Genomic DNA, 13,105 nt, shown 5'->3' on the forward strand with positions numbered 1-13,105 from the left:
TATTACACCACTGTAGGAAATCATAAAATAAAAACATAGAAACCAAAAAATGAACATGAGGACCACCTAGAAATCAAACCCTTAATACATTTTCCAAAAACATGACTTGTTTTATACTCACATTATTTTTTATGTCTGCCCGAGAACCTCCAAGTAACAGTACCCGGGTACTCTGAGAATGGCCATTTTGGCAAGCCAAGTGAAGCGGAGTATTTCCTGCCTTGTAGACCAAAGGGACATATTACTTAAATAATTCTGCAACAACATTAATATTTAAGATACACAAAGCATACATTCAAAACAGGTTTCAGCTCCATGTTCATCTTTTTGTCTTACAAATCGAGCATTGTCTTTGTACTAAGTAGGGAATATGCAATCTGCTTCCATCTAGTATCATTAAAATCTCCCAAAAAGTTAGCAGCTGGTGAAATGTATTTTCCCTCTTACATTTGATCCCAGTGCCAGCACAATATACCTCTAGAAGGCATGGGGTTCAAAGTCCCCAAATCTGAAACACTGTATTTGGTATGGCTTGCGTCTCTTCTTACGTGTCGCATGTCCCATAGCAAAGCCGTGTGTTCTACTTTAAGGAGAGACCCAATCAGACAAATAGTTAGTGGCCACGAAAGACATCAGATATTTAGGGTTTCTTTAAATGTGTTGTTCCAACCGGTATTGTATGCCTCATCAAGAATGCCACTATGAACCGACAATGTACTGAAGCTTGTATATGTTCAATAAAAAGATGTTTAAAAAAAAAATGTGTTATGTTCCATCTTTATAAACGAGTTAAAAAAATTATTAAAAATTAGCCATGAAGAAGATACATAATAGATGTTAAAAATTAAAATAAACATACTTTAATAAAATACTTAAATGAATTAATATTTTCATTGCCATAAGGGATTTCTTTGTAGCATGTTTATTGCAGTAAAATATATTTGACACACTCATTAAAGGACGTACGATTAAGACCAATTATACCACCTGCTCATCCCCTCCACTTTATGCCAGCCCAGTAACTGTTTTCGCTGCGTTCCAGCAACATAACAAATACCTACATACATGCGGGTGGGTTTGATCAGCCCGTTTCATCCACTGGTCTACCTGTCATTTGTATTTTGCTTCCGTTCACCACAACATGGGGTAACGGCCAGCCCACTCAGACCACTGGCTCTCCTGTAATGAGTAATGACTTGTGCACGTCTGGTTAAAAATGAGTGCACTTCAGTGCCAGGGCTGGAGTGCCTAAACTACTAGGCATACTGTTTTTTTCTGCAAATTCTTCATCATTTTCAGGTCGCACCAGACAGCTTTAGCTGTCTGTTGTTGGAAGGCCTATTGTGTAGAATACCATTACTTACAGTCAACTGTGAGTCAGCCCATTCCTTATTATTTGTTGGCTTTACTGTCAATTTCATTTGCTTGCACTTATTCTATGGCATTCCTTCCTTTTCATGTGTTTGTCCCTCCTGTGGAGCAAAGCTTCCTTACAATCCTTTTAATTGGATAACTTGTATCCGTCCGTGGATTAATTTAGGGAACTACTTTTTTCTTTTTCTATGAGCACTCAAAGGCAGTGCATGTATTTTCTTCCCATCTCCCCTATGTGCTGCTTGCCCCTCATATCCTTGCCCCCTATGCTCTCTGTATTGTTCCCACCCCTCCCAGCCCATCAGTAAAAGCACAGTAACAGGTATATATTTGTCAGGTATCACTAGAGAGCAGACTTTATCGAGTAGGTTTTCTTTTATCATTTGCTTCTACATGTTACAAAAAGCCCAGGTCTCAGCACAGAAAGGAAGTATTTAGGGCTCTGGGGGTGCAGGCTACTGCACTCACACAGTCTGTGTTTGAGGCATAAGGTGCACTTAGAGTGACTGGGAAAATACGTCTTCCCAGGGAGGCATATAAATGTGCTCCCTGGGCTGCTGCCGCGTACCAAATGGCTAGAGCATTTGCTCCAGTTCCTAATCATTGGGAAAAGATTTGGCAAGCATTTGACTTTAACTTCCGACACTTCCTCAGACAGTCGCTATGTTCTTTTAAGTACTTCAACTAGTTATCTGTGTCATTCTAAGGTGGATCAGGTGCACTCGGCTTTTAAATTCTCATCAGAGTTTCCTGCATGGAAATTTAAAAAATAAATCATGACGTTTAATAAGGCTGAAAATATTAAATTCAATGTTTAATTCTGAAATGTCTTAATATATGTAGTTGCCTTTTCCTCTGATAATTATATTTTTTTATTACTTTTTTAATCAATGCTTAACAACCAAGCATTTACAAAACCAATTAATTGACACATAATAAAGGTGAGGCTTTCAGACTTTTTAAATACTTGTTTATTTTGTTCAGTTATTATTGTGTTTTAAACTATGTTTTCAGGATACAGAAACTCAAAGTCAATAATACCAATTTCTTGTATTAAAAATCACAGTTACCTGTCACAAGCTTTAAAAACTATAAAGGTTTTCTGCACCTCTTGCATATGTGTACCAGTCTGTTAGGAAACATACATACAGTTCTTTTAAAATTACATGTGATAAGTCATTTTTTGGCTTAATTATTTTTCATTGCACTCATATGGTCACCTCGATTAGGGCACAGCATGTGTTTTTTTTTCTTCTTTTTCATGCTTGTGGCATATGCTTGCAATATAAAAAAGAATAACTACTGTACGAGCCTGTCAGCACCAGGCCCATTGGCTTTACCAATGCTTATTATCTTTGCCCATCAGAGTCCCCTATTTGATTCCTTTTTGCTCAGTATGAAGGGCCATAATCCGGATACACCTCTAAAGCTGTTGCTGTAGCGCTCCCTATGACCACCCTGGTTGTATGTTTTGGGCAGGGTAGTTACCAATTTGGTTCCCTCAACCCATAATCTTGAGGGGTACCGCCATCTTCCACTTTCGGAAGTTTGGGCTAGCAGAAGATTTTCAATACGTTTGGGGTGCAGTAACTGCACCCCGGTGTAATGTCTTCTAGCCACTGTGTAAAGTAAGCCAAGAGGCTTCTGTTAAAATTGGAACAAGTTCATGTGGAATACTGATTGTTAATACCTTTGCTGCACCTGTTGTTAGGGTTATCTTTAGATAATCACAACAATCTTTTTTTTATGAAAGCTGGATGTAAGCTAGAGAATGCGGTTACCCACAAAGAAACTAAAAGTTCAGCCCATATCACACTTCTTCAATCTCGGGTCTGGGACCCCTGAGCCATACAGTAAAGACACTTCCAAGGTCTCCCACCAGAGCCAACACCAGGACCTGGTTTTGCTTCATGGGAATAGGGCGAGTCTGTCTGTCTGCTTGTAGCATTAACTCATGTGACACTGAAATGAGCCACAGGGTCAAAGTGCAATGCAAGCATCAGTCATACCCTAGAGAAATGGCATCAGGGTGACACTTGTATGGGTATAAGGATTGAGTAGGAAAAGTGAGTGATATGAAGGAAGCCTTGGGCCTAGGTGTGGTAAGTCAACTGCAGGAATTTGCAGCGCCTTGAGACCCTCACAGGTGAGTAGTGAGCTTGAAATCCAAGATTGATTGATTGATAACTAGAATTTGCTGAGAAAATGACTCCATGAGTTTCTATCATGTGCCATCTATTGCCTTTTTGTGGCATACGGCTGGGGTCCTCTGGAGAGTCCATATAGAAACAGCAGCGTCATCTACCATGGCTTTCGTTTTCAAAACTAGACCTACCAAGGCTGTAGTTTTGTCCACCTTTCATCGTATAGGGTTTACTGCCACACTAGCCATCTAGGGCTGTGCTTCCTATCAGGAACAACAGAGCCACTGGGACCCCAAGAAACCTGAAAATTCATTCACTGCTTCTCAGCCACTAGATGAACCATCCTGGCAGAAGTGAGTTAGCAGGGGTAGACCAATGAGCACACAGGTTAAAGTGGCCTGCCTTGAGTCTCTGACTCTTCCCCGGCAAGAGGGTGAGGAAGACAAAGAAGCTGACCTCCACACATCATTTATGCCTCAGGCCACAGAGAAGTCATTGCCACGAAAGGTGAGTATGGCAACAACAAGGATCCACAAAGCTTTCTTAAACATCTATAAATGTATGCATTTATTTATTTAGTTATGTACTTATGTATTTGTTATACTTATATAGAGCAAACCTTAATGTCAAAAAGAGGTATCTCGGCACTGATGAAACTGTGATCTTTAATTTGTGATGTTAATACCAAGACCAGAGGTAAGCTAGGTGACAAACCTACATGTTAAGATTGAGCAGATACGTTTTAAGCCCTTTTTAAACAGCTTGAGCCCTCAATGAGAGCACCGATGGATAGGCATTTTATTTCAGGCTGTAGATGTTATCATCTAGAGTAGTGGTTCTTAACTTCTGGTCCGGGAAGTCCTAAGGGTTCGTGAAGCCTACTCCGGGAGTTTGAAATTAATTATTATTAACAATTTATAAAGTGTACATAAATAAAGAAGCAAAGTGTAAAGCTGAAAACTTTAAAAACATTTGTAAATATGAAGGAATTTGATATTGAAAGCTAAAAATTAAGTTAGTATCCTCACATTGATTCACGGGAGCAGTCCAAGTGCTTCAAACAAGCGAAAGAGTGGCCTCAATTGAATTTAGAAAAATTCCATCCTTTCCAATAGAAACAACATTTAAAAAAAAAAAAAAAAAAAATTGTGAATTAAATAAAACATTTCAGCATTTTTGTATTTTTTTTAGGAATGCCTATTTTTGTATTTGTTGTGTATTGTTTTGCGGTTCTAATCATCAAAAATGTTTAAGCTGGGGTCCCGCCTACTAACAATGACTCAGTTGGGGTCCCCGGATTCCAATAATGATTAAGAGATGGACTGGGGTTAGGAAAGAGTCACAAAAGACATTCTTAGTCCTTGATGGAAATATACCCAAAACAGGTCAGCTTTTAAGTGTTTTCTGAAAGTCATGAGAAAAGGGCTGGTCCTTAGATTCAATGGACGTAAAAAGTAGCTGCTGTTCCTAAAAAATAGTTAGTGTTAAGGTTGAGCCATTCTGGATTCAAATACATCTAAATATAGAGATGTCCTGCTTCTTAGTCCTCTGTGGCTGCTCTTGACGTTGAGTATATTAATCGAGGTTGGGGGCTTGTTCAAGTATGTTCAAGTACTGGGCCTGGTAAATTAGGCAACCAATTTTAAATCTGACTAATGCTTCAACGAACAACAAATGTAGGCTGGGTAGAGTCAGACTTTACATGCAAAGCTGCCTTGAGTAGATTAAAGTTACCCAGTGAGAATGGTTTCATGTGATTGCAAACTCCTCTCTGCTGTACAAATTAATATAGCCACTCATTTCACTTTTTATACAAATGTATGTGAATGCTATGTATATTTTGATATATGAGCGTTTACATTTACTGTCATCTTCTACATGTAATAAATATATTGTTTATTCATTTACAAAACACAGTTAAAGTGCAGACATGGTTACAAATTAAATGTGATAAACAGCGAAAATTTAGAAGTTATGGTTAGGATCACAATCCATAATGCGCAAAAAAACCATGCAAACCATAACTCGGGCCAGGTCCTACACCTATTCAGCTGTAGGCAGCCAACCACCACATTGCGTGGCTGATCTCCGGCCAGGCTCTGCGTCAAACCACCTACTACGGGCCGATCCCTGCTGTATACGGCCAGAGGCTGTGCACAGTGAGGGTTGGCCTCGAGGGCTGGCCGGAGGGCCTCAAGGCCTGGCCCCCCCAAGACCTGCCCCCCCGGCCAGCCCTTTACCCATCCCACCAGAGGCAGCCAACCCCCTCTGCTACAGCCTCTGGACATGTGCAGCTGTGGCTTGCCACAGGGCCTAGCCTCCAGACAGGGCCTTGCGCTCACACCTAGAGAGTGCAACCTCTAGCCAGGACCAGCTCGCAATCTGCCATGAGCACCTTTTGTGTGTAGCCTTTGACCTTATGCAGGGGGGTTGACTGCAGGGCAATGTTCAGTAGAGGTTAACTGCAGGGCATGGTCAGGCTCTGTGCTCAACACACTGTGGACAGATTACAGGCAGGCCCTGCGCTCAACCCACCACGGGCACCCACGCTGGACACCCACCCCCTGTGGTGCCCAACCTTCCAGAGGTGGTCAAACCCCACTGTGTGTGGCCAAACAACGGGGGTCGGCCGCGGATCTGGTCTGAAAAAAAAATTGGGAACCACTGTTCCAATATAGGATGCAGATGTGGAACCATGTGGAAAGGGTCCCTTCGTCAATCGAATTGGAGTATTCTAAATTTCAGAATCGATGGATCCAGCTCTGTGGACCCTCTGTAAACAGTAAAGGTCTACCTTCCTGCCGAATTTGGTGAAATGTTGTTCAGCTGCATTTTCTGTTTCAGTGAACAAAGGTTCCTATGGGAATTAAAATGGAAAATAGCACTTTTTGACCCCCACCCCCATTTCTTTTTGGGTCACCGCCAATGTGATCTGCTTGAAAGTGGCCATGAAGATCTCAAAGTGGGTGTGCTTTCTTTGGTAAAGTTTTGTGCAAATTCTTTGAACAATAACAAAGTTATTTAGACAACAAAAGGATACCTCCTACCTCTAGGGAAGCAATGTTTTTGAGAGTCTCCTGGCATCCCCTCTAGCACCTTTAAAATTACTTAATTCTGTTGCTCAAAGCTTGGCAATGGATGCTCTTTATTTGATTACTTCCATTTTGTTTTTCTACAGTCCTCCTCTTAATGTCAGCTCCTAGGTTAAGCTATCTGCATTATGTACAAGTCACTTCCATCAAGAAACTGTTTCTTAGCTGGATGATCCTCTTGTAAATTCTACTGCCATTTGGATATTTAAAGACCTAAATACTTAAATGCTTTAATCTTTTGGTCTCGGAAGATGATCCTGGGATGTAAAACTCATTACCTCAGGCCCAAACTTATACTTAAACCATATACCTAAAAGAAATACTCCTTGGATAATCTTTCTTGAAGAAGTGAGTGAACAAAAGATGGAATGGAATGCAACCTGAGCGACTACCAGTGGCTGAGACTTTTTGCAAGCATTCTACAAATCACATTTGTGTTTTCCTTATTGTCCTGCTTTGGTAATGGCCTTTTACTCTGACGACTGACTCTGCCTTTACCAAATTGTGACTCTCCGTTCTCTAGTGTTCTTTTTTTATTTGATAGCGGTGATAAGTAGTTCTAAAGGCTGCTGGACCAAATGTGATGATGTTAGTGGATTCATTAACCAAAAAAAGATTAGTTAACACACACAACATAGATCAAAAGACCACACATTTTTACAATACGCAAGTAAAAGTGCTTAATGCGGTTTATAAAGCAACTGGTAATTTTGAAGGAAATCCTTACTAGAGACTATAAATCCAATGCTTGGACCAGAAACAAGTATGCACTTTGAAATTATTATTTGTGTTCTTTTCCATTGCTGCAGCTCAGAGACATCGTGTACCGTACAAGATATTCATGCGATCTCACCTTGTTTTTGACAAGAACATTCGCTCCCGCTTTGACAAGGAGTTTGACGGACTGACTGAAACCATGCCAAGCAGCTTCATGGAGAGCAGTGTTCCCATCCTCATGAACATGCAAAGGAAAAGAGAAGAACACATTCTGAAGTCTACAGTCAACAAAAGGGACGCGTGGGTATATAAGAAGCACTAGAGGACAAGCACAATGATGCATGGGGGAAAACTGCTCGGATGTGTGTACAATTTTATTTAATATTAGTGACCTTAAACTTCCAATATATGAAATGTGATTCTAATACATTATTTTAAGATTTTAAAATATCTTGACACTAGGGCTGGGCTTGTCGAATTGACAAATAGCAAATAAACAGTGGTGACATGCTTTCTAGGTAAAACAATTTCATGGTCATTCATTGGACAGAAAACTTGACTGGATTTTTCTGTTCAGGAAGTTGATGACCAAATCCTTAATTCCTAATATTTTCCTTCCAAAGATACATGTACTTGCAAACAGGATCTGGTATGTTTACAGCAGCAGCAATACAAAAAGAGTGTTAAAGCTGAGGAGGTTGGGAATGACGTGGTCCAACAAAATAGATGGGGCATGGACAACCCGTCCTAAGGGAAGGAACCCCTGTTTCGGAACCGGTATCTCAAGGGGAGATTTCTGAATCTCGGATAGGCAGGTTCTATCATCGAAAATGGCTGAGTCGGGTGTAAGTGAGCTCTGCGTGTTCTGACCTCCTTCGCTTGCTCACTTGACCAAACAGGAGAATGATCAGTGCTGCAAGCTGGGACGCCATATGTATACCTGAACAGTATTCTATTGTTTAATTTCAGTAGGCATATTGTGTTCAGGTGTACGGTGTCATTGCAAAACACTGCCAAGAATATAACAAAGCTGGAATTAGGCCAGCAACACAAAATAATAGAGCTGAAAAACAGGCAGTTAGCTACTTGTGTGTTAAAGAAGGACAAGTACTTTAGAAATACGTCTCACCTTATTTTGAACTTCAAAATTTGCTGTTAAAGCAATATGTCCTTTCTTTCCTGTTAAGTTGGTATCTGCATTGTATTGGAGGGGTGTGAGAAAGGGTTTCTGGGACAATGACGAATTATGTATCAACTGAGTTCCAACTTGAAGTCCCATTCACGAGCGGACACAGTTTATTTTCTGATGCTATGCAACACACTGTTTTCCTAATTACTGTGTTGAGAGTTGAAATGCTTACCTTGTCTTGTCTGTCCAAAGAACACCCTTCTTTAATGAGAGCTGCTATGACATCGGAATTGCCAACAACTGTAGCCCTGTGCAATGCTGTTTGATCACCCTGCAAAGAAAAAGAATGTGTGGGTATAACCTCCACCCTTTTGCCTACTCATATTTTATGCTACTCTACAGCGAAAGTTTTACCTAAACGCTATCTAAAGCCCAGGTCTTTAGATAGTGCTCACAGGAGGCTGGTGAATATTACCGCACATACCACAATTCCGACTACTACAGTCATAACCGCATCACCCACAATCTTTCCCGAGTAAATTTCAGCAGGTCAAACCATACATGCGCAATGCAGCACAGTAACCACAGAATGCCATGTCTTAATCCACATTTCTCAAGTAAAAACTTAGAATAGGAGGTATTTTCCTAAATAAGTTAAATATATCATCCTGCTTTGCCTGTAGTTGCTAGAATCAGTAAATATATCCGCCCCCACCCCCATCCAGCACATTTGTAAACGGGCCCAAGATGTTTTCCATATGATCTTCTGCTTAATACAACATTCTTCACTGCTGCTATGAAATATCAGCTGCCTTAGTTAAATATATGCCTTGAAATAACAGAACTCTGCCACAAATTACAATTTGAATTGCTAGCTTTTTCTCTTTAAATGTATTGTTTTACAAGCCCAAGGCAGTGAACGTTTGTCGAAAGCCCTGCTCAACTCCCTAAAGTCACCTGTACCCTATCAAACCCTTTACAAACTGCAGAACAAAATATTAAGCAACCCATGTTCCTCCTTTGTAGACATATCCAGTGACTATCTTTCACAGCCCGCGACCTACTGAAAAGTCTCAGACATCAACCTACACATGACGCGAAGTCTCAGAGGCCACATCTCTACTTTCGGGTTCTCCCAGCTAGTGGTGCAACTCACCCAGAAGGCATATATTTTATGCCTGACCTATTGGTGTAAACCACCCATAGTGCACTTCCAATGTCCATGTCCAACCCCACAGGCAAAGAAACATGGGCCCACAGTATCCACCATATATAGGCCTTGGAAACACATTAGTTAAAAGGCAATGTCCCAGAAGCGGAAGCGGTAATAAGCGACTCAAAAATATTCCATGCAAGCCTGTATGCCTGGTTAATGCACCAGCAAAACCTCCGGGACCATCACAATATGCCACAAATCAGAGTGGATGGTTCAACGCGGAGTTTACAGAAACAATTAGCACTGGCAAAGCCAATAGGTCTGGGTTTATAAATAAAAGTGTGTCTGCTGTTACTTAAGTGAAATAAAAGAAAAATAGAAAAAAAGAAGACCTGCTGCACACTAAACATGGCAGGAATATGCTCGCAATAACAAATAATATTACGGGTAGCAGCAGAGGCTGCCTTTGAATGGTATTGTACATAGTGCGTCACTGTGTTAAAATTCTACCAAGGTCTCCACATTTAGAATCAGCGAACTGCCCTTATTCAAATGGCAATCTATGATGCACTATGGACAACACATTCAATGTTCATCACCTGGTTTAGAGGCAGTGATCGCATAGGATATGGCATGCTGCAGAAGAAATGAGCGACAACCAAATGTCCCATTAGCAATGTCAATGGAGCTGTGGTATGCTCTAAAATGTTCAAATAGTGGGGGGGGCGCGGTTGGAGGGGAGGGCTCGCCGGATCAGGACTGAGGGATTAATAGTAGGCCTTGCTCTGGACAACATTGTCGTCATTTTTGACTGTTCGTTAAGTCTCCCTCCTGTGGAGGTGGTACGGGGTCTCTTGGGGGCTCTCCCTCCTCCTCTGGGGGACTAACTAGTTAGTTTAATCATTCATGGGGCGACAGGCACACTGCACTTTGGGGGGGCTATTTGGGCTCATGCAGGGGTGCAGGGAGGGGGGAGTTCTGTTGGGATGGGTGGGTTGGGGTGGGGTGTTGTTTGTTTTTACCGCAAGGCAAACCCTTTATTGTATTTGTGTTTTTAAGGTGCTCTCGGGGGGACGAATGATGGCTTCTGTATGTGATGGGGGGTAGGGCCCTGACTTTATTGTCCTGGAACGTTAACGGACTGGGGGATAGGATTAAGCGAGGTGTGGTCCTGCAGTATTTGAAACGACTTTCGCCAGATGTGGTCTTTCTGCAGGAGACACACCTTATTGGTAATTCCTTTTGTGCCATGAATCGGCGTGGCTATCGTTTGGTGGCCCACTCGGGCTTCACGTCGGGCTCACGGGGGGTGGGCATCATGGTGAAGAACTCGCTCCCGTTGGAAATAGACGAGGTGCGCCATGATGAGAGGGGACGCTACACTGTCTTAGTGGGGAGAATGGAGGGTAAAGTAGTTGTCTTTGTATCAGTGTACGTCCCACCGGGGTTACAGTCCACGACTTTTGCAGACCTAGGGCGCCTCCTCCTTGACCTACCGGGGGGGCTTCTGGTGGTTGGGGGGGACTTCAATGCGGTGGTTTCTGGGACCGTGGATCGTCACCCCCCTAGGGACCTCCCCCGGGCGCAGGCGTGGCTGTCCGGCTTCTTAGATACACTGGGATTGGTGGACTGCTGGCGCTTAAAACATCCCACGCAGCTGCAGTACACTTTCCACTCGGGTGCCCATGGTAGCCTCTCACGGCTTGATTATGTCCTTGTCCCTGCGGCCTATGTTGGGAGGGTAGGAGAGGTGCGCCATTTGGCGCGGGGTATTTCAGATCACTCCCCGCTCCTGTTGCACGTTGGGGTCTTCCCGAGGGGGGAGGGCAGAGTAGCTCCAATCAATGCCTGGTACCTGCGCGACCCCACCATTCGCGCTGATTTGATTAAATCCTTGCAGCGGTATTTCGATGAGAATGTGGGGTCCGTCCCTTCGGCTATCTCCCTGTGGGAAGCTTTCAAAACAGTTCTTAGAGGGGAGGCCCTCTCCTTTATTTCCCATGCCCGGAGGCGCGAGCAGGAGGAGGTGACCCGGGTGGAGGCCGAAATCGCTGAATTGGAGGGTGATCTAGGGGGTGGGGTGACGGATGCTGCGCTACATGTCCTACAACTTAAGCAGGCGGCCTACAGGGCCCTCGTCACGGAGGCGGCCAGGGGCCTCTATAGAGAGCAACAGGGGCGACTGTATGATGTGGGTGATAAGGCTGGTAAACTGCTTGCATGGTTGGATAAAAAGGAGAGAGCGAGTCGTGTGGTCCCGCTGATTGAGAGGATGGATGGTGTGCGTGTCACCGAGCCAGAAGACATCGTCTCTTGTTTCGCGGATTATTTTCGCGAGGTGTATTCCCCGGTTTCTCCCTGCTCGGAGGATGATTCCCATGCCCTGCTTAGGGATATCGCGCTGCCTTCCCTTTCGGTGGAGGATAGGGTGTCGTTAGATGCCGCTCCTACCGCTGACGAAATTGCCCTCGCCATACGCTCGGTCGCATCCGGCAAGGCCATGGGCCCGAACGGCATCCCTATCGAGTTGTATAAGCTGCGACCGGATGTACTGGCACCCCACCTCCGTGCGATGTTCCTGGCGGCCCACTCGCTGGGCTCCCTCCCGCCGGACCAACGTCTGGCTACAATCGTGGTGATCCACAAGGAGGGGAGACCTCGAGACCGGGTTACATCCTACCGGCCTATCTCGCTCTTGAATGCGGAGCCCAAAATCCTCGCTAAGGTGCTAGCCAACCGGCTGGTCGGCGACCTGGTCCACCAAGACCAGTCCGGCTTTATTCCCCATCGCAACACGGCCCTTAATCTGCGGCGCTTGCACGGGGTGCTCGCGCGTGTCCCGTTTGTGCGGGAGCCGGCCATATTGGCGTCCTTAGACGCCACCATGGCGTTTGACACGCTCGAGTGGCCATACATCTGGGCCATGCTGGCGAAGTTTGGATTTGGCCCGGGGTTCATCAGCTGGGTCAAATTGTTGTATTCGGGCCCATTGGCGCAGGTGGTGGTGAATGGAAGAGTATCGGTCCCATTCGAGCTGGGACGGGGCACACGACAGGGCTGTCCCTTGTCGCCGCTCCTGTTCGCGCTGGCCTTGGAACCCCTGGCGGAGTGGCTGCGGTGGCACCCTTCCATCCGTGGTCTCCGTTGGACCCCCGAATAGGAGGACCGCGTGTCCCTATACGCTGACGATATCCTTTTGTACCTAGCCTCCCCGCGTAAATCATTGATTGTCCTGGTTGATGTTTTGCGCTCGTTCGGCCGCAATTCAGGCCTTGTCATCAACTGGGCTAAATCATGTGTGTATGTGCTTTCCGGGGAGGCTCCCGTCCTCCCGCGGGGCTGTCCGATCCAGATTGCCTCACAGGGGTTTCGGTACCTGGGGGTTTACATTACTCTGGACCCGGAGGCCCGCTACGAGCGGAATTTGCTTCCCCCCCCTCCAGCGCTTGAAGGAGGACGTCGCGCGCTGGCGGCGCCTGCCACTTTCGCCGCT

The 13,105-nt window shown here is 44.4% G+C and overlaps 1 protein-coding gene across 7 annotated transcripts in view; it reads right to left on the reverse strand.

Annotated features, from left to right (window-relative positions):
• ANKRD6 (ankyrin repeat domain 6) overlaps window positions 1-13,105 on the reverse strand; it is a 725,774-nt gene that overhangs the window by 131,554 nt on the left and 581,115 nt on the right. For 5 of the 7 annotated variants that reach the window (XM_085611161.1, XM_085611160.1, XM_085611164.1 and 2 more), the window contains 3 exons: window positions 8,689-8,787; window positions 7,464-7,562; window positions 122-220 (listed from right to left, as the gene is read on the reverse strand). In XM_085611161.1, coding sequence (XP_085467287.1) covers window positions 122-220; window positions 7,464-7,562; window positions 8,689-8,787 — 297 coding nt within the window. The remainder of the gene's footprint in view (window positions 1-121; window positions 221-7,463; window positions 7,563-8,688; window positions 8,788-13,105) is intronic. The other 2 variants (XM_085611166.1, XM_085611165.1) reach the window with 1 other exon arrangement.

The sequence above is a fragment of the Triturus cristatus genome, chromosome 6, assembly GCF_964204655.1.
Source record: "Triturus cristatus chromosome 6, aTriCri1.1, whole genome shotgun sequence".
NCBI classification, from domain to species: Eukaryota; Metazoa; Chordata; class Amphibia; order Caudata; family Salamandridae; genus Triturus; species Triturus cristatus.